Source organism: Gobio gobio (genome assembly GCF_949357685.1).
Source record: "Gobio gobio genome assembly, chromosome: 11".
NCBI lineage: Eukaryota > Metazoa > Chordata > Actinopteri > Cypriniformes > Gobionidae > Gobio > Gobio gobio.
In genome coordinates, this window is record NC_137104.1 from 10085401 (window position 1) to 10102156 (window position 16756).

A 16756-nucleotide genomic window follows, 5' to 3' on the forward strand; every position below is an offset into this window, starting at 1 on the left:
ACTTCTTACATTTATATAATTTGTGTGCTTGACACACAATCTGAGGGTGGAATAAGTGAATCAAGTAAAGTGTGTGTATGTGTGTTAATGTGCAAAATGCAAGCGAAAAGAGTTGGTTTCTGTATCTCAAGAAAATACAGTTTAATACAGAATCAGTTTAATAATTTTTTTAATACAAAACAAATTTCTAGAGTTATCCACAGCCAACATTAGGAACATTCCAATCTATATGGACCAACATGGTTTGCCATAAACAACAAGTTCAAAATCAGTTTTTGGAACGATGCTGTCAACGTCTTTAGTGTTTAAATATAATACAAAGACTCATAATCCCACTGGTGTTTAACTGCATGTTTCCCATTTACAATCTTCTTGTAGTTACAAGGATGCACAATGACAAACAGCTTGCTTTCCAGCATTCAGAACTAAAGTCAGTAGCCCAGAGAATGTGTTCAGGTTTTCTCACTTGTGCTGTATTAAAGTAGTCTGAAGTCAGAGTCACTGTCTGAATCGCTCTCATTGGTTCTGTCCATCTCCATGTGCAGCTCTCTGACAGTAAGGATGCGTGTGAGCATGCTGTCCAGAGCCTCGTCACTCAGCGAGGTGGTTGTAAACCACGTAGGACTGCTGGGTACGCAGGAACGCTCGGGGCTCAGGTAGAACTGGGTCGCGTGATTTCTTATGCCTGGTGAGCTGGAAGAAACAAAATACACCATGACTCGTTTGATTAAAGTGCCCCTATTATGCCTTTTCAGAAATGACCTTTCATGCAGTGTGTAATATAGCCGTTTGTGAATGTAAAAGCTCTGTAAAGTTTCAAAAAAATTCAAAAAGCAGTTATTGTATCTCAAAAGAAAGAATTGACTCTGAACTGCCTGAAACGAGTTGTCAGTAATTCCAGTCTCACTTCCTGCTCGAACCTACATAGGTTTGTGACAAATTTGCATAATGCCAGCCTATGATCTTCTTTGCCTGCAAACATCTACTTTTTTAACCGCCCTCAAACACTGTAGTTGTAGCTGAGGCCTGGAAGAGTTAGGTTTGTGTTGTCGACATGTCGAAAAGATGCCGTTTTCAGTGCTGCAAATGCAAATCCACTTTACTGAACTTCCAAAGGATGAGGACTCGTGCTGGAATTGATACGGTAAAACTGACGCCATCGTTACTGTTCATATCAGTGCTGAGGAAGTTTCCGGAGCTGAAATTCAGATATGGTAATGGTTTTTTTAGTTTCTGACAGCGCTTTAAGTGGTAGACCAATAACAACAGACTGGGCCATCTGTAAAAGCAAAGTAGAGAGACTGAATCCTTGACCGAACCATTTCAGACACTGAGTAATGCGGCGATGTTCAATGTATATAATGAGAAAATGATATTTTTTACAGAATGTTGCAGTGTTTATTATAATGGATTATCCATGTTTTTTTTGTTTTAAATGAATGTGCATTCATAATCTTTAATCAAAATTGTTAACCCATCACAATGACATCTGTTCTCTTAATGATGTGCGTCTCAGCGGAGGGTGGGACTAAATATCCATTTTAATCTGCCTCCCATTTAAGCCGCGTTTCCACCGCAGGAACTTTACCCAGGAACTAGGAACTTTGGGGTGGTACTTGGTGTGTTTCAACCGCAGGAACCAGGGTCTAAATGAACTTTTGCGTAAATATTTCCCCCTCCAAACAGCCCTGCTCACGAGGTAGTACTTTTTCAAAGTTCGGGGACTTTCGGGGGTGGGACTTGGGTGCTGGACATGCTTATTTGGTTGACTCCACGCAGCTTGCGAGGTTCATTCTGTATTCAGTAAATATCAGTCTTGCTCTTTCGGTTTGATGGCGCACGTTGTCTCCGCAATCTCACGGTCAATGTCCGTAATAGCTGATAATAACATACGTTGTCTTATTTTAAATCTAGCTTTACGAGCTTTCAGAATACACTTTAGTATCAGTGCTCGTCTCTTTTCTGCCGTTTTGTTAATGACCTCTTTAGTAAACCAATACATAACTAGCAAAAGCAGCACAGCTTGAATCTCCTCCATACTTGTTATTAGGGCTGTAATCAACCAAAGAAAATCTTGGTCGACTGAAGTCCTGAAATTTTCGACTAAAAATCGACTAAAAATGACGTTAGGGGAAAAAAAGTTAAATTAATTAGCTGTGCACTGTGCGCAGTACTTGGTAGCCTCGTTGTCTGCATAAATGGATTATAAATAAACATAAAAAACTAGTAGGCTATTTGCAGTATATTAAATCGTTTTTGAGCTGATTATTTTGGACTGAAATGAGTCTGACACACAAGTCTGTCGGCTATGACAGCGTCGCATCAAGTGCGCAAAATCATAGTCTATGATTTCCCAAAATATAGTACTATTGTCAACTAGATACCATCACAAGAACTTTTGAGGAATATGCAACATAATTTAGACAATTGTTTTTGTCATATAATAACTGACAGACACTATCATTTAAGCCGCTCTGTGCAGCTCGAACATATGGAGCTGAGCTCAGCTTTGTGGCTGAGACACGAATAGACTATTAACTTAAAGCTTTTACTCTTAAACACAAAAGGCACGTCCACTTTAATAAAAAAGGAATATTTATTAAACAAGCCAGATCAAGAGTAGAAAAAACGCTCACAATTAAATAAATAACATAAGTTACAGACAACTAGCCTTCTTCAATCTGTCTCTTCTCAAGTGGGTTGGGCTAATCCAAAAGTGGAAACAATGGGGGTGTTCTGAAGGCAGACTGTTACCTGTGAAACAGGGGTGCTCTGAAAACACCCCCATTAGCAGTTAGTGCTTTCCACCTGATCAAATGAACGCGGCGCGGCAAAACTGATGAAATGAACGCGGCAAAACGGACAGTACAGATCCTCTTAGCGGTGTTGTGACGCTTCCCCTCATGTGTATGTTTATGGGTGTTCCTCAAGTTTACCGCTATGGGCGTGCGTTTGAGCCAGCGGGGAATGAAACACAAAGCACCGGCGAGAGACTTCTCTTCTCCAGTGGGTTGGGCTAATCCAAAAGAAGTGGAAACAATGGGGGTGTTCTGAAGGCAGACTGTTACCTGTGAAGCAGGGGTGCTCTGAAAACACCCCCATTAGCAATTAGTGCTTTCCACCTGATCAAATGAACGCGGCGCAGCAAAACTGATGAAATGAACGCGGCAAAATTAATGAAATGAATGCTGCAAAAAATCGACCAATCAGAATTTTGGTCGAGCCAGAACGTATCGACCAATAATCGACTGGGAGATTACAGCCCTACTTGTTATTGTTGCAGACAGTGTCGCACAAAAATGATTATTGTCCGTCGCTGACTGGGAGGAGCAGTTGCGCGCAGTCCCACGTCTCTGGACTAATTTGCCTAATCTTCACAGTACTTCAGACCGCAGTGGAAACACAGACAGTAGCAGGTCTGGGGGGAAAAAAGTTCCTGGAACAAATTGTTCCGGGTAATCTCGGTGGAAACGCGGCTTTAGTTAGCAATGCCCAACTTTCAACGATCCAATCAATTCACAAAGGACGAAATCAAGTCCTGTCCCAACCTAATTTTCATTTCTAAAGTGGTTTCACTAGGATATACAGTGCATCTGGAAAGTATTCACAGCTCTTTTTCCACATTTTGTTATGTTACAGCCTTATTCCAAAATGGATTCAAGTAATTTTCCTCCTCAAAATTCTGCAAACAATACCCCATAATGACAACTTGAAAGAAGTTTGTTTGAAATCTTTGCAAATGTATTAAAAATAAAACAAAAAAATAAGTATACACAAATATTCACAGCCTTTGCTCAATATTTTGTTGAAGCACCTTTGGCACCAATTACAGCCTCAAGTCTTTTTGGGTATGATGCTACAAGCTTGGCACACCTATTTTCGGGCAGTTTCTTCTTTGCAGAACTTCAAGCTCCATCAGGTTGAACGGGGAGCGTCGTCCACAGCCAATCAGTTCAATTGGGTTCAAGTCTGGGCTCTGGCTGGGCCACTCAAGGACATTCACAGAGTTGCATCCACTCCTTTGTTATCTTGGCTGTGTGCTTATGGTCGCTGTCCTGTTGGAAGATGAACCTTCGCCTCCGTCTTAGGGCCAGAGCGCTCTGGCGCAGGTTTTCAAGGGAAGTTTATGGAGTGAATTTTGTGCCATAATTAAACAAACAAATCCAGCATTTTGGAAAAAAACACGATCTGCTTTGCAAAGGAAAACTCGACTCGCAAACAAACAGAAAGCAATTTGCAAATACAAAGGTCAGTTTGAGCGAAAACGCAGAGGAGTAACAAATATTTGTACTGTGTTTTGCAAATAATAAATGAGTGAGTAAATGACATCATATTTCACAAATAAATACAAACGATCCTACAAAATGCATGTAACCTTTGAACAAATACCAAATCTAGTCCTGTCAATTACAATCTCTCAGCTTAATTTACTCACAAATGCAGTTCGCACAGATTTTCACAAATGCAATTTGCAGATTTTCTCACAAATGCAGGTTGCACAGATTTTCTCACAAATGCAGTTGAGCAACGTCCTCTTCCAAAACAGCGGATTTCAGGCATGTAATAATTAATTAATCTCAAAATTGAGTTTGATACACAATAGTGATCTTGCAATACAGTACAATACACCCTCAATACTTTGAACAAATCCAAAATAGTTCAAATGGTAGGCTATAGTTTTTAATTATTACTTTTAACACAGTTCATTGACCTTCAGGATTTACCATATTTGATGTGACATTAAAATATCTCATACAAAACTAATCTGTCTAAACTTTAATCCACAATACATTGTTGCATTTTAGTATTGCAATATATTGTGATACGATACACCCTTACATTTTGAATGTTCTCGGTGACAAATTTTATCATCATATGTACAAATTACATAAAAGTAAATTATTTTTTATATCCCGTTACACTACAGTGGATAAATGGTATGGAGGATGGATGCATTTTTAATGAGAAAAAACTAGCCCTAGCTAATTTACTATGTAACTAATTTTGCACTGATACCATATTACATATAAACAATATTATCTTTAAATTTTTTTTATTTATTATTGAAATAGGGTTGGCATAGTGAAAATCTCAAAAAGATTAATAATAGATACAGTAAGACAGAAACTCAGCTGTTCACCACTCATTTTCGTCAGCTGAAAACATATTTCTGTGTAAATTGACCCAAAGCGCCATCTGCTGTTTTGCAAGAGGAAGTTACTCAACTGCATTTGTGAGAATCTGCGCAAACTGCATTAGTGAGAAAATTAAGCTGAGAGATTGTACTTGACAGGTATTTGTATCGACTAGATTTGGTATTTGTTCAAAGGTTACACGGAATTTGGATGGTTTGTATTTATTTGTGAAATATGATGTACGCTCACTCATTTATTATTTGCAAAACAGTACATATATTTGTTACACCTTTGCATTTTCGCTCAAACTGACCTTTGTATTTGCAAATTGCTTTCTGTTTGTTTGCGAGTCGAGTTTTCCTTTGCAAAGCAGATTGTGTTTGTTTGCAAAATGCTGGATTTGTTTGCTTAAAGAGCACCTATCATGGAATTTTGAAATGTACCTTTCATGTAGTGTGTAACATAGATCTAAGTGAACAAAAACATCCTGTGATAGCTTGAAATATGACAGTGCACCGTATATATAGTTATTTTCTTTCAAAAGTAAGAGTCGACTCTGAGTCATTTTTAAAGGTCCCATGGCATGGCATTTTTCTATTATTTTATAGTGTTTTCTGAGGTGTACTTATATTATTAGTATGATTTTTACATCATAAAATGTCATAATTTAGAAATAAAAGGCATTTTTTCTATACTGCTGTATGCCCTGTGGCTGAATGCCCTGCTTCAAGAGGCGTGTCTGCTGTGAGACTTCAGTAAAAACGCCCACTGTTGTGATTGGCTGACATCTTTGCATTTTAAATGAGCGGAGTGGGCGTGGTTTAACGAGGCACGAGCAGGCACGAGTCTGCCAGAGAGACGGATGGACCTGTGTTCACTTCTCATCAGTTCTCTCAGCATGTCTCAGTTCAGGGTGAACTGTTGTAGTTACTAGCATATACTTCAGGTTATTAGTTTATTTCTAGTCGGAGGGACTGTCACTCATGTCAGAAAGTTAGTAACTTTAGTAAATTATGGATCAGCGATGACTCGAGACGCGAACCGTTTAGAACGATTCAGTCCGATTTGGTGAACTGGTTCGGTTCACTAAAAAGAACCGATTCAAAAAAATTATTCGTTCGCGAACCGGACATCACGGAGACGAAGCGATTGCTAACAAAGTTATTTATAGTAACTACTGAGTTATGAGAGCGCTGTCTGTCAGCGCGAGTTTATTGTGTTTGTATCTGAGAGGTTTTTTTTTTTTTTTTTTTTTGTATCTGAGAGTTCTGAATAAACACGAGTCCCAGTCACACCGAGTCCTCTTCATCATTATTCTACCAACTTTGTAACACATGCAATGTACCATTACAGCGAGATGAACGAGTTAGTAAGTGTTGAGTATAGCATTATTTCTAGATATGTTCCAATCATATGAATAGCGTCATTGACGCGCATTGACTAACGTTACACAGCGCAAACAAAGACACAACAGCTGTAATCGAATGTAACGTTAATCCAGTTTATTGTGGGGAAAGCTGGCTAGCCTAGCCCAGATACCCTCACGCTTACCCCCCTTCTGCTTAATCTCACGCCGCGTTTGGCTCCTCCGCTGTGGGCCAGATGCAGTACTGGGGGTCGGGGATGTTGGAGGCCGAGCTTCGGCGTGCGTGAAGTTTATCTCTAAAGATGTGACTGCTGATGTTAAACAGAAAAGACTGTATGCACATTTTAGAACAGATAGACGCGACAAGGACGTACAAAAACACTGACTCACAAGATAGAAAACACGAAAACACCGTTCTGTCGGGAGAGAGAGAAGCCGCTGCGTGTCCACAAATAATAAATAATAAGCTACACATAAGAAATCAATGATCACAGATCAGAAGGAACTGAAGAAAGACTTCTGTTTTCATTTGTACATCCAAACACTGAGAAACTGCCAGTGTTCACTCGTTCACAAGTAACGTTAATGATCTCGAGTGTTTGCATGGGCGTGCCAGATTCTCTGGGCGGAGGAAAGGGAGGAAACCGCTCCTGCTTGGACGTCAAACCAGGAGACTTCAGGATTGGCTCGTCTGGCCTGTCATTTTCTCAAAGGCAGAGAGAGACAGCCAGAACTCGGGTTTACACCGATCAACATTTCTATCCACTTGGGGATAATATTCAGGCTAGGGGAACTCATATTAATGTTGAAATACTTCATAAAATGAAAATTTCATGCCATGGGACCTTTAAGAATCGTTAGAAGACCGAAGCTTTTTCTCTGACTAGATGACGTCAACTTGTCAAGTTATTTGAATACGATACGCCCACTTATTGCGCTCCAAGACGCCAGTGAAAACTAGAAAACATCATGGCCACGAGACGCTGTGTTCTGAAGTGCCACTCAAAAGCAAACTTCTTTCATCTGCCCAAGGATGAGCATTTGAAGACTAAGTGGCTTGAAGACAAACCATACATCGTCGCGATTGAGTGTTTATTATTAGTCGTCAAATGTATGTTTCGCGATCTCAGGAAGCTTTTATTATGGACTTCTATTATGGCACATGGTTCTTCTTCGTCTGTCTGTACCATACATGGACTACAAGTGCACAGAGCGCCCTCCGGCTGCCAGTATGAATTGAAAACAACACATAAGAGACTCAATCGCTCATGATTAGGCTATAACTGCCCATTTTGAGGAAGTATTGAATAAAAAATACTCCTCTGTTTAGAAATTTGACACAGACATATGAGAATCTATCAATATGTCTCCTCATCTGCACACTTTTGAGCTAAAAGCCCTGAGGGATGTTGATTTGTCGCGAGTCTTCGTGAGGAGAATAGAGGAGTTTTTTTATGAATGAGATCAGCTGAGGCTCATATTACAATCAAACAGTACCGACGCGGTTTTCATATTCATAACTCCTGACACATATTAACAAATTACTGTCACTAAGACTTTGATGGGCGTTCCGTTTCCGAAAATATCTGCACAGACTAAACCAATCACAACTGACTGGGTCATCGGACCAATCACCGCAGATTAGCGTCACGTAAAGGCGGGGTTTTGAAAAGTGAATCACTAAAGGAATCATTTGAGAATCGCTGTCAAAACAGGTAAAAATAAATGCATATTATAAGAAAACTAAAGTCTTTTTTGTCATTGCATGCATGCAAAACTGTTGTTGGGGACTTCTAAAACAATATTTGGAACATTTTAAATGCCATGATAGGTGCTCTTTAATTATGCCACAAAATTCACTCCATAGAAGTCCTTCAGGTGCCTTTTGGCAAACTCCAGGCGGGCTGTCAAGTGCCTTTTACTGAGGAGTGGCTTCCGTCTGGCCACTCTACTATACAGGCCTGATTGGTGGAGTGCTGCAGAGATGGTTGTTCTTCTGGAAGGTTCTCCTCTGACAGAGCTCCAGTGTTTCTCTGTGGATAGAGTGACCATCTGGTTCTTGGTCACCTCCCTGACTAAGGCCCTTCTCCCCCGATTCCTCAGTTTGGCCGGGCGGCCAGCTCTAAAAAGAGTCCTTGTGGTTCCAAACTTCTTCCATTTACGGATGATGAAGGCCACTGTGCACTGTGGACCTTCAAATGCAGCCTTCCCCAGATCTGTGCCTCGATACAATTTTGTCTACAGACAATTCCTTGGACTTCATGGCTTGGTTTGTGCTCTGACATGCACTGTTAACTGTGGGACCTTATATAGACTAGGGATGGGCATTTTTGTCAATTTCTCATTTCGATCATCGATAGGTCTCAAAAACGAGTACTCGAGTAATTGGGGGCGGGGCATGTGCAGGGGGCGGGGCATGTCCGTCATTGAAATAATGAAAATACTGTTATGAAAATGGTTGTTGACAAATACAAACGTGACATGAAAACGGGTATATGAAAACATGAACATATAAAACAAAAAATAACTGCCAGATTATGATGCATAAATGTCTTTGAAAAAGAAACATCTTTATAAAATGACCGTCTCAAATAACCAAGTCAGTAATATCGAGCATTGCCTTTGAGCTGAAACTGTGAAATAACACCACCCTGCAGAGCTTGCTAGCTGGTTAATAAACTCAACCAAACGCACCATATATCAATATTAATATGAGATTATTATGAACCTATTACGACATAAATCAACACAAAAGGACGTGAATGCGCACGTGAACTTCAGCGTGCTAGATTTTACAGGCGAAGGGTTTGAAACGGAACATTTTGAATGCGCTCTTCCCTTAACAACGCTCATACACGGACAACGAAAGCACACAGAAACAACATTTTATTAAAATCCTGTTCTCATTATAATGCTTTGACAGATTGACTCTGCACATCACGTTACTTAATTTTATTATTCATGATCGAAGCGTTTACAGACATCACTGCGCGTTTTCGAACTCATAGCGAAAAACCAACTTTAAATAAACTAGGTCTACTGTTAAAAAATTCGAGAACAGTATAGCAGTGCTCCATTACTAATATCAATGATTCTGAGAAACAAATAGCCTATCTGAAAAGAATATGACCGTCTCTAAACCATCATGTCGAGCATGAAATATGCGTTTGAGCTGAAACTGAAGAGAATGAACAACAGCCGGTATAACGGCAGCGCTTTTCTAGCTTATTAAGCTCAACCAAACGCTTCTTATATTAGATTAATCAGATATAGACAACATAAAAGTAATCTTACAACGTGCATCTGCAGATAAGGACGCGGATGCTCACATGAACTTCACGCTCTAGTCTGAGTGTTCTCGCTAGTTTCTCTGTGGATCAGCTGATACACGGGGAACTAAGCACAGATCATTTACAGCATTCTATTTCCATCGTGTTTTCATTATAATGCTATGTAGGCTATGACAGATTGGCGCTGCACATCTTGCACTAACCATTTAATGATCTCATGATTCCAGACATCACTGCAGTGCACGCCTTTATTTCGCCGCGGTGGAGGCGTGCTGTAAAACGCTAACCAATCAGACCTCCGCAAAACGATGCAATAACCAATAAAAAGACAAATTTTTTTTTTTTCAGGGCGATCATCGTTCTCATGATCGATGATCGCTGTCACGTTCGAGTACTCGATTACTCGACCACTGTTGCCCATCCCTAATATAGACAGGTGTGTGCCTTTCCAAATCATATCCAATCAACTGAATTTACCAAAGGTGGACTCCATAGGATGATCTGAGCTCAATTTTTTGTGTCATGGCAAAGGCTGTAAATACTTATGTAAGTGTGATTTTTTTAGAAAAAATACATTTGCAAAGATTTCAAACAAACTTAATTCACGTTGTCATTATGGGGTATTGTTTGTAGAATTTTGAGGACAATAATGAATTTAATCCATTTTAGAATAAGGCTGTAACATAACATAAAATGCGGAAAAAGTGAAGCGCTGTGAATACTTTCCGGATGCACTGTACGTCACAATAGGGACTTTAAGCAAACCGCTGACATACCATTTTGAGAGATAGAACTCGTATAGCTTGACGGGACAGCGGAGAGGATTGTCTGCGTTCTGTCGTATCTTTAGCACCCTTTGTCGTTCATCTTCCTTCTTCCTCTTCTTTACAGGGACACCATCTAAATTGGACAAAATTAATAAGTAACATAATAATAAAAAAAAAAACTATAAAAAAGTATGACTGACCACTCACCCACACTTGCGTCCTCTTTCGGGGGATAGAATCGCAGGTAGGATACTTTGCTGTTAGCTGGACCCCGAGAGTAGCGTTTAACATTTGCGAAAGAGAGGCTACGGTGCTGCTCCACTGTCTTGTAGTTGAAGAACTTAGTGAAGAAATAGAGCAACGTGTTGAGCAGCACGCCGGGTGAAAACGCTCCCAGCTGCTTACAGTCCCACAGATACTCCTCCTCCACACGAGAATGAACGTAACCTGAGCAAACACACACAGGCGTTTGAAGAGCAACAGACACACACACCAGTCTCGTGTTAGTGTCTTCAATTACTCACCACTGGGGAAAATAGTTGGTTTCCATCCTTTGAGCAAGTTGGTCATTTCATGGCAGAATTTGCTGTAGAAGACATCTGAGAAGATGTTCTCCATCCGATTGTTCTCAAACAGGTACTGTAAACATGAACGACAAACGCTAATCAAACAAACTAAATACAACATGACTGAATGTGTTCACTCTGTGATTTCTCATTGTTTCACCTGCTGGATGCCCAAGCAGAGGTAAAAGATGCTGTCGGGGCTGTACTTCTCTCCGGTGGGTCGACGAACTTCAGAGATGAACTTGGAGAGGCCGTAGCTGAGTTCAGCCGTGCAACACTTCAACAGGTCCTCCTTTATTGCCATAGCACGTGCTATGGATGATGAAAAGGACATTTAATGTTTAAATGGCACAAAGTCTGTCTCCCAAGTAAATTATATTAGATACATTTTAGCCAAAGAGATAAGGTCCAGTAAAGCTTCTGAACTATAGAACTTATTTTGGTGATGAAATGTTGGGTTTAAAACAAACTGAGACCTACAGCCAAATTTGGGAGTCTCCATGTTGGGTTGGGCGTTCCTCCAGCGCAACCAGTCCTTCCAGGCAGTGACGCCATACTCGTGTTGCAATTTGGAGAGGATGTTTGCACATTTATGACCCTACATGCCAATAAAACAACAATCAATCACTTTCAGCTTTCCATAATTATATTGGGTAAGGCTGCATGATAACAGGTTTAACTGATAATCATGATTATTTTGAGCAAAATTATTAAAATCACAACTTTTCTTTTTATATTTCATCAGAATTATTGCACTTTCACTGACAGACATATCAACTCATACACAGGGTTTATTTTCTTAATATTAATTCCAATCAATTCCACTACTCCATATTGTGGTTTGATTAAGTGTACAGACCTATTCATCCAACATTCTGCATTATAAAGTAAATTCCATTTTTTTTTAATGAGCATATTAGAGTTTGGCTGGAGGTGAGGAATAATGCTGCTGCTTTATAGTTGTTCTTACCTTTTTCTTCTGAGGGAAACCGTCATTTCCTCTCTTGCGAGTTCTTCGTTTGCCAGAATCAGTGTCTTTTTGTGTTTGTTCTCTGAGAAGTTCAATGCTTTCTGAAATGTGAAAGGATAAAATATGAATGGAAGATAATAAACTTAGATTGTGTTTGTGTGTTTTGACCTCTCAACTCTTTCTCCACAATTGATGAGAATTTATGACCAAACGCTTTCCCACCGTGGACCCTTTTCACAGACTGTGATGACGTGTTTCCACAGTTCTAATAACTTCTCTTTCTCCCACACCCCTCGCCAGACTGGGAGGGGTGGGGGCACGGGTCTTCTCATTTCTAACAATTGGAAATACTCATCTCACACAGCTCTTTGCAAAAACAACACATTTGAATATCATGCTATAACGCTCTCAACTCCCACTAAAATACATATTGTAGTCATTTACCGCCCCCCAGGTCCACTGACCACCTTTGTTGATGAGCTAGATGTTCTGCTGTCCTCATTTCCAGAGGATGGCTGCCCACTCATAGTACTCGGCGACTTCAACATTCACCTGGACAAATCTTATGCTTCAGATTTCCACTCCCTCCTAGCTTCATTCGACCTCAAACGCCTCATCACGTCACATACCCACAAATCTGGTAACCAGCTGGACCTCATTTACACACGCAACTGCTCTACAGACAATATCTTGGTCAAACCTCTACACATCTCAGATCACTTTTTCATCACATTTAATCTTCAATTTACTACTCACACACCTCCAGTTCCTCCACCAGTTACTTTCAGACGAAACCTGCGCTCACTCTCTCCTTCTCATCTTTCCTCTGCTGTCTCTTCCTCCCTTCCCTCATCCACACAATTCTCTTCTATGGATGTTAACACTGCAACTGACACTCTATGCTCCACCTTAACTTCATGTCTAGACAATATCTGCCCTCTTTCTTTTAGGCCAGCACGAGCTACTCCCTCTAACCCTTGGTTATCTGATGTTATTCGTGAACATCGGACGACACTCAGGGCAGCAGAGAGGAAATAGCTAGATCTGATGGGTGATTTGATTTATGCCAAGTATCAGTCTTTGCTCTCATCCTTCTCGAATGAAGTACACGCAGCTAAATATTCTTATTTCCAAAACAAAATCAGCAGCACCTCAAACTCACGCACACTATTCAGAACATTCAACTCTCTGCTCTGTCCTCCTCCACCACCCCCCACCACCTCCCTATCTCCAGACGACTTTGCTGATAGTTGTTGTTTTGTTTGTGAAGAATTGTGCAATCAGTTCTCACCCCCACACACTGTGGATTTTAGATCAGCCACTTCCACGACCGAACATACTCTCTCCTCATTTTCCACACTCACTGAGGCCGAAGTATCTAAACTTCTCCTCTCCAGCCATCCTACCACCTGTCCTCTCGATCCCATTCCCTCACACCTCCTTCAAGCCATCTCTCCTACTCTCCTTCCTGCACTCACACACATCATCAACACATCGCTCTGCACTGGCACTTTCCCTACCACTTTCAAGCAGGCTCGGGTAACTCCACTGCTTAAGAAACCCACTTTAAACGCATCACTCATAGATAACTACAGACCTGTCTCTCTCCTGCCATTCATAGCAAAAACTCTTGAACGAGTTGTTTTCAACCAGGTTTCATCCTTCCTCTCACAGAATAACCAGCTGGACTCGAACCAATCCGGTTTCAAAAGGGGCCACTCCACAGAGACTGCATTACTGTCGGTCACCGAAGCCCTGCGGATAGCTAAAGCCGAGTCCAAATCATCAGTCCTTGTCCTCCTTGATCTATCTGCTGCCTTTGACACGGTAAATCATCAAATTCTTCTGTCCACCCTCTCATCACTGGGCATCACAGGGACTCCGCTCCATTGGTTTGAATCTTATCTCACAGGTAGGTCCTTCACAAGGTTGCCTGGAGAGGAGAGGAATCCCAAGCGCATCAACTGACCACGGGGGTTCCTCAGGGCTCAGTGCTTGGACCTCTCCTTTTCTCCATTTACACTACTTCATTAGGTCCCATCATACAGGCACATGGCTTCTCATATCACTGCTATGCTGATGACTCTCAGCTCTACCTTTCATTCCAACCAGACAACCCCACAGTAGCTGCACGAATCTCCAGCTGTCTGGCTGACATCTCTGCATGGATGAGTAAAAATCACCTACAGCTCAACCTGGCAAAGACTGAGTTCCTCATCTTTCCCGCCAGTCCCACTATGCAACATGACTTCACCATCCAGTTAGGTGCATCCCTGATCTCCCCTTCAAAATCAGTCAGAAATCTTGGAGTTACATTTGATGATCAGTTGTCCTTCAGAGAACACATTTCTAAGACAGCTCGCTCTTGCAGGTTTGCGCTCTACAACATCAGGAAGATCAGACCGTTCCTAACAGAACACGCAACACAGCTTCTTGTCCAGGCCCTGGTTATTTCTAGACTTGACTACTGCAATGCGCTTCTGGCTGGACTCCCCTCTTGTGCGATCCAAACACTTCGAATGATCCAGAATGCAGCGGCACGTCTGGTCTTCAACGAGCCCATAAGGACCCACGTCACACCACTCTTCATCTCTCTGCACTGGCTACCACTCGCTGCTCGCATCAAGTTTAAGTCGCTGACGCTTGCCTACAGAGCCACCACGCACTCAGCTCCTGCATACTTTGACTCGATTCTACGTCGCCACACCCCCACCAGAAGCCTTCGTTCAGCTAAGGAGCGACGGCTTGTGGTACCATTACAGAGAGGCAAAAAATCCCTCTCCAGAACATTTTCATTCAACGTTCCCAGCTGGTGGAACGATCTGCCCACCGCCATCCGAAATGCGGATTCATTGACAACATTCAAAAGTCAACTAAAAACTCATCTCTTCCGTGAGCACTTAACCTCCTTAAAAAAAAAAAAAAACTTTCCTTTCCTCTTTTCCTCCTCTTTCCCGCCCTACTCTAGCCTGTGCTACACTGAGAAATGTACACGGACCAAGTATTTCAGGCACTTGTTGCGCTCACTCGACTCTTCACGACCAATCGCTTATTGTACCCCCAAGTTGTAAGTCGCTTTGGATAAAAGCGTCTGCTAAATGCATAAATGTAAATGTAATGTAAATGTAAATGTTCTCAACAATGCAAATCTAGTTTTTCAAATTTTCATATTTAAAAAAAAGTAATACATTATATATTAAGGCTGTAATCTCTCAGTCGATCAGTCGATTATTAGTCGATACGTTCTGGCTCGACCTAACTTCTGATTGGTCGAGTTTTGCCACGCCGCGTTAATTTCATCAGGGTGCAGATCCAATTGTCCATGCGACACTTCTGTCACGCCGAAGTCGACTTTATTCCTATGGGTTAAGTGCCCGCTAAGCAGTCCGGGAAGGCGGTGCTGCATTTTGCTGCACGCGTTAAAAAAGCTGGCCGAAGCCATTTATTTAATTGTTTAAAGCGTTTTTTATGCTCTTGATCTGGCTTGTTTAATAAATATTCCTTTTTTTTTATTAAAGTGGACGTGCCTTTTGTGTTTAAGAGTAAAAGCTTTAATAGTCTATTTGTGTGTCAGCGGCTGAAATTATAGGTGTCTGTCAGTTATTATAATACATATGACAAAAACAATTGTCTAAATTATGTTGCATATTCCTCAAAAGTTCTTGTGATGATATCACTAGTTGACAACATAGTACTATATTTTCGGAAAATTATAGGCTATGATATTGCGCAGATGCACGTGATGCAACGCTGTCATAGCCGACAGACTTGTGTGTCAGACTCATTTCAGTGCAAAATAATCAGGTCAAAAACGATTTAATATACTGCAAATAGCCTACACGTTTTTTATGTTTATTTATAATTCATTAAGGCAGACAACAAGGCTACCAAGTACTGCGCAGCTAATTAGTTTAACGTTTTTTTTTTCCTAAGGTAATTTTTAGTCGAAAACTTCAGGACTTCAGTTGACTTAGATTTTCTTTGGTTGATTACAGCCCTATTATATATACACCAACATAATCAATCTCTCTAGATTTGCAGCAAGGCAACGAGTCAGCTGCCTAGGTTTTCGGACGCAGCCCCTGTGAACATCATACTATTGGTGAGCTGAACAAACAGAAGATTGAAACGCTTTGATTGATTAAACAAGACTCAATGCTTCTCATGTTTGGAAAGATGTTTGATGCGTGTTGTTTTTTCAAAATGCACATTATAAGCAACTCAAACTCGCAGTGATTTCAGTCAATCTTCACTCCTTACCATCTTCACATGATAAGTGAAATTTGATGTACTGTAATGTAACCGACTACCTCAGCAAGCCCAACCATGTCACTTTAGGGGCTCATTAGAATGCGTTACTCATTTTCCACGCTTTACCGAATTTTGGATTAAATTTGGATTTAGGCAGGGAAAGAGTTAACCCCCTTGGAAGCTCTTACCGACTGGGAAATCAGCCTCCAGGTCCATCTGTGGCTCCTCTGCTACGGTAGAGACGGGGGTCAGTGTGGCAGATATGGACGGAGGAGGCCTTTCAGGCTCTGGGGGTTGATCCCATGTCTGAGGAGAAGACACAGAGTCCTCCTCCCAACTCAGATTGTTGGACAGGGCTTCAAAATCGAGGTCCTCCATAATGTTACCCGTCTGATCTGTGTAACAAAACGA

The 16756-nt window shown here is 41.1% G+C and overlaps 1 protein-coding gene across 12 annotated transcripts in view; it reads right to left on the reverse strand.

Moving 5' to 3' along the window:
- Positions 1 to 114: 114 nt before the first annotated feature.
- The window catches only part of LOC307133771 (zinc finger MYM-type protein 4-like), a 66388-nt gene continuing 49746 nt past the window's right edge, over positions 115 to 16756 (reverse strand). For all 12 annotated transcript variants that reach the window (XM_079829034.1, XM_079829031.1, XM_079829033.1 and 9 more), the window contains exons 22-29: positions 16534 to 16740; positions 12095 to 12195; positions 11605 to 11722; positions 11285 to 11436; positions 11083 to 11197; positions 10766 to 11005; positions 10568 to 10691; positions 115 to 693 (exon numbers count right to left, since the gene is read on the reverse strand). In XM_079829034.1, the coding sequence (XP_079685160.1) occupies positions 477 to 693; positions 10568 to 10691; positions 10766 to 11005; positions 11083 to 11197; positions 11285 to 11436; positions 11605 to 11722; positions 12095 to 12195; positions 16534 to 16740 (1274 nt within the window). In that variant the 3' untranslated portion in view covers positions 115 to 476. The remainder of the gene's footprint in view (positions 694 to 10567; positions 10692 to 10765; positions 11006 to 11082; positions 11198 to 11284; positions 11437 to 11604; positions 11723 to 12094; positions 12196 to 16533; positions 16741 to 16756) is intronic.